Source organism: Chenopodium quinoa, unplaced genomic scaffold, assembly GCF_001683475.1.
Source record: "Chenopodium quinoa cultivar QQ74 unplaced genomic scaffold, ASM168347v1, whole genome shotgun sequence".
Taxonomy (NCBI): domain Eukaryota; kingdom Viridiplantae; phylum Streptophyta; class Magnoliopsida; order Caryophyllales; family Amaranthaceae; genus Chenopodium; species Chenopodium quinoa.
Window position 1 is genome coordinate 7,442,873 of NW_018742951.1, and position 4,860 is coordinate 7,447,732.

The 4,860-nt window shown below is 30.2% G+C and overlaps 1 protein-coding gene across 1 annotated transcript; it reads right to left on the minus strand.

Moving 5' to 3' along the window:
- Positions 1–372: 372 nt before the first annotated feature.
- LOC110728448 (serine decarboxylase-like) lies at positions 373–4,244 on the minus strand. The gene is made up of 5 exons (XM_021908092.1): positions 3,940–4,244; positions 2,382–2,613; positions 1,968–2,161; positions 1,695–1,831; positions 373–1,344 (listed from the first exon to the last, which is right to left on the minus strand). The coding sequence occupies exons 1-5, from the start codon at positions 4,217–4,219 to the stop codon at positions 763–765; spliced, it is 1,425 nt and encodes a 474-aa protein (XP_021763784.1). The 5' UTR covers positions 4,220–4,244; the 3' UTR covers positions 373–762.
- Between the last annotated feature and the right edge of the window lie 616 nt (positions 4,245–4,860).

Genomic DNA, 4,860 nt, shown 5'->3' on the forward strand with positions numbered 1-4,860 from the left:
TACTATTTTGTGTTGAAAATATTGATGATTTTTTTAATAATGGAAAAAAAAAAAAATTATAGCAGATCAAAAACCATTATTCTTGTGTACTAACTTGTAACTACTAAGCCAATTTGTAAGGGGTGAGCCTTATTAAGAGAGGTATATAATATACGTTTTTTTTTTTAGTTGACACCATTTGACTTTTGTACTATTAATAACTAACTTATACTTTGACTTACTTTTGTGTTCTACAGCTACGATAAAACATAATCATGCAAGATCTTGTTTGAATCGTCCTAATGTATATTTTATTAATATCAACTTTGTATGATTTTACAATGTTTATAATAAGAGATATTAATCGTTAAAATTGTGCATTGACAAGCGTGATAATAGAATGTTGTCAACTAAAAAAACGGAAGTAGTATAAGTAAAATAGTTAGTGGTTAGAAATACACAATAACTATAAATAGAATAATGGAAGGAAATTTATTGATTTTTGATTTTTGATTTTTTTTTTTTTTTAATTTTGTCTTCATTGTCAGTGGCTTGTAGTAGTTAAGAAAAATGTGAAAGTTGTGTATAATTAGAAATATTTGAAGAGGTGGGGAAAAAGTACCTTATAACATTCCCGATTTACTAATGGAAACAAAATGAAGAATATATAATTCAAGATAATTTAATGGAAATAACAATAATTAATTCCTAAAAATAAGATACAACTATTTTTGATACAACTTAACTATTTCAAGTTAAATTAGCTAGCCATAAAGAAAATCATCACTTGTGAGTTGTGATTTTGTGAAGAGGGCATGCACAATTCTCCTTGCCTATCATAAAAGCAACACATGAAGGTTGGTTGCCTACATCTTTGAACCATTTTGAACGTTTCTCAACGAGTTCGTCAAGAAAAATATTGAGTTTTTCTCTTGTAACATTTGGCATCACAACTGCATGAGCTATATTTCCTTGGCAAGCCAGTTGCCAACGTTGCACAAACTCCTCATCTTGAGGACGCTCAAACACCACAGTGTTGCTTAGCTCATTGAGCATGACACTAACTCCAACCTCGCTAAGCCGATCTTTGAGGTAAAGAGCGTTGTCCAAGCACATTCGAACCTCTTTTTGAAACCCATGGTATCCTTTGCGGCTCAATGTATACCATAGGAAGATAGGGGCATGGCCATTCCGGCTCCCCGTGATTGTAGCATCCATTGAAACTAGATACTCGATATTCCTAGATAGAGCACTAATATGCTTTCTCCTTACTATTTGAACACCACATGGCATAGGGCATCCGACAAATTTGTGGCCTGATACGCTAACACTATCAATTGGCTTCTTAAATGTGACTTGGGGTGCCTGTTTATAGTAAACATCATCGTGAGAAAATGAAAATTTAAAATATACTCGTTTAAAATGTGCCTTTTTAAAATATTACTTTATTTTTTTTGTAATAATGAAAAAGTCTCTTATACCTCCCTTTATAAGAGAAATATTATGCATTTCTCTAATGATTTTTCCCTTCCTTATTCAAAAGAAAAAAAAAAGAAGACCTAATTAATTACATTTGTTATGCAAAATAATTTTCATCATAGTTTATGTAGTTTCTACAACACGGAAACATCTTTGTGGGACAATAGCAATGCAATGATAGATTTTTGATAATTAAAAAAAATTCTTAAATTATGCACATAGTAGTTGTTACTAACTTTATTCAAAAATGGCAACATAAGACCAAACAAGGCTCCATCACAGTGGATATAGAACCGATTGTGTGCGTAACCACACTCTTCCAGTGTATGTATCACAAGATCGAGATCATCAATTGCACCTTTTACAGTAGTTCCTACAATCAGATGTTAGAATGTATAGTCATTATTAGCAATGTAATTTCTTGTCCCATAATTAGCTATATATAAATTTGTACTTGCTAGTACGAACGAACAATGATTAAGAGTATGTATATGCAAAAAGAGAGTTACCTATGTTTACATTAAGGATTGCTGGTTTACTTTGGTTTTGGAGAAGCTTGATTTTTAAATTGAGACAATCAATCTCACCCGAGACTAAAGTCTCAATCTCAATGCACTCCATTCGATACATACGTGCAGCTTTAAAGACGGAGTAGTGTGAATCCTTAGAGGCGTACAAAATTCCATCAGAAAACACCTCTCTCCTAAAATGCCATTAATTAATCAAGAGCGTTAATTCACGGAGATATGTTACACGCTTGCCATCTCTTTTTTACAAACTTATTTTCACAAGTTGAACAGATTAGAGTGTTAATTGTCGAGTATCAAAGTATAAATAATTTAAATTTTTTTTTTTAAAAAAAAGAAAGATATGATAATATACATAGATGGTTCATGAACCTACGTGCGTGCATACCTACGTACCCTGTAAGTATGCCATGAAGGTTCCCTTCAGTCCCACCATTTGTAACATAACCCCAATATTCTTCCTTCTCGATCTCCCAAAGATGTGCAAACCAATCTAGAACACCAACCTCGAAGTCTCTCGAATGCACGCCATAATTGCTCTCAATAAATGGATCACCGAGGTTGTTTAAAGAAAAATGTTGCAATTCATCAAGAGCTCCATAATCAAAGTCCAAATTAAACGGATAGCCTTCGACAACAAGTATTATGTAGCAAAATTTTAAAACCACTATTGTACCAAATAAATAATAAATAGTATTTACAAATAATTCATGCATATACATATATCCTATATATAAAGTGAAAGGGGGTTTAGAGTGATAAATTTCACTTTTCCAAAATACCCCTCTTATGTTTACTTTTTTTTTTTTTGAATAAAAAAAACTACCATCCTTTAAAAAAAAAAGCTACCATCTTGGTTAATTAAGAAAAAAACAAAACAAAAAAAAAAAAAACTTTCTCTTTTCTTTTTAAAATTTTTTTGAGGGAAGTTAAATTTTATTATTTAGCCTACATGACATTATCAACATATTTTTTTTAATAACATATTTCTTTATAATATTCTATCAACAATTTTTAAATCCACTAATATTTTTAATTAGAATTAAGGAGATAATATTGTAGAAAAAACATAGAATCGAGCTTGATAGATTACTTATATTGCACACGCACGCAATAGTCTCTAAACTTGTACTTAATATAAAGTCAGAGTATAAGTTGATTACTCGAACAACTTATATTTATCAATCAAAATCAACAAGCTAAAAAAGCATCTATGAGCAATCACTACAATGTTCAATAATCATGATTCCGTAATTTACTTCTTTTCTTGGCTTATACATGCGTTCTTGTTTTTGTTTTTGTTTTTTTTTATTATTAATTTTTTTTTTTTAACATTCTTCATTTGGGTTTGTTTCTAATAATCTCTTCACACTCGAGTCACTTTCACTTAGTTTTATTTTTAACAAGCCTTTTTTACTTTTTCACCCTTCTTATAAAATTAAAATACTTTATGATTTTTATGTCTTGGTAGAATTTGGATCCATTTTAACTTATTCACTTTTACTTTATTTTTTTTATTTTTTTTACATGTACCACCTAATTTTTCCACTTTATCATCGTTAAACTATTTTTTTATTGCACTGATCTATTCACCACGATGGATATAGATTAAAACAATATAATAGAAATGTTGATCTAATCACCACGATATAGGGATATAGATTAAGACAATATAATAGAAATGCATGCTAACTAATTACTTAGTACTCATCCTAGGTTTGCGGGTCTTTGAAATTGGGGGGAAGGGAATCCCCACCTCAAAGTATCTTTAGTGAGGTTGTGAGATGCAAATCTTACCATTATATATTAATTTAATTGTTATTGGATTGGTCACAATGTTAACTTTTTAAATGAACAACAAATAATGAAAATCTAAATTAAAACACGTACTATTGTATTTTAAGACTGATAGTATTATATTTTAGAAACAAAGAAATAGATTATGGATGATCACCAAGATGGTGTTGAGTCCTCTCAATCCATCTCTTCTTGTATCTTGCTAAAACACCCGCCAAGTATGCCTCCTTTTCTCCGGTTACTTTGTCGTTAGCTTCGGGTTCCTTGATGCCGAGGCACGAGGCATGCATATTCTGGCCTAGAGTAATCTCTATTTCTTCATCTTCACTAGTTTTCGTCATCTTTTTCGCCGTACAATCATCGCCGTCGTTGCTCGTGTAAGCAACCGTAGGAACAACCTCTAGTTCCAATAGTGAAGTTGTTGCATAACTAGCCATTTTTCTATGTTGAAAAATTGGAAGAATATTCACCTTAAATGTAATAGTCAATAAATTAATTAAATCATGTACTATAGGACAATCCAATCATGGATAATACGTATAATATATATACATCAATCAAAATTTGTAAACAAAGCTACAGTTTAAACACAAAAATTAATAAATAATAATACTGTAAATATATTAACAATTTCATGTTGAAAAAACTGCATGGTTAAACATGACGTACCTTTGATCTAGACTTGTTAAGAGCCCCCTTATGGCAAAATCCATGAAAGAGGATGATGAGTATTTATAGGGATGTATAATGAACTGACATTATATTTAATTTAATTAGTTATTTTTCCTCCAATTTCTATTTTCTTAGTATATACTTTAATCGTTTTTTTTTTTTTTTTTTTTTTGAAAGAAGTATATACTTTAATCGTTCAGTACAATAGCACATTAGAAAATAACTAGTTTGGTTATGTTATTAGCCCATTCCCATTTAGTAGATCATGATAATATATGTACAAAATTAGTCATTTCTCATTTATTATTTGGAAAATTTCCTTAAAGTAACCCCAACTATATGCGTTGTGTGCAAAATAATATGACTTTAGCTATTTGCTATCAACAATACCATCTTTTATACTATA

Excerpts from the sequence above, each read along its gene's own strand:
- LOC110728448 (XM_021908092.1), bottom strand. The coding sequence starts at position 4,219 with ATGGCTAGTTATGCAACAACTTCACTATTGGAACTAGAGGTTGTTCCT. Across the intron at positions 2,614-3,939 it reads GAGGACTCAACACCATCTTG|GCTATCCGTTTAATTTGGAC; the intron begins GTGATCATCCAT and ends TTGTTGTCGAAG. Across the intron at positions 2,162-2,381 it reads CTTCATGGCATACTTACAGG|GAGAGAGGTGTTTTCTGATG; the intron begins GTACGTAGGTAT and ends ATGGCATTTTAG.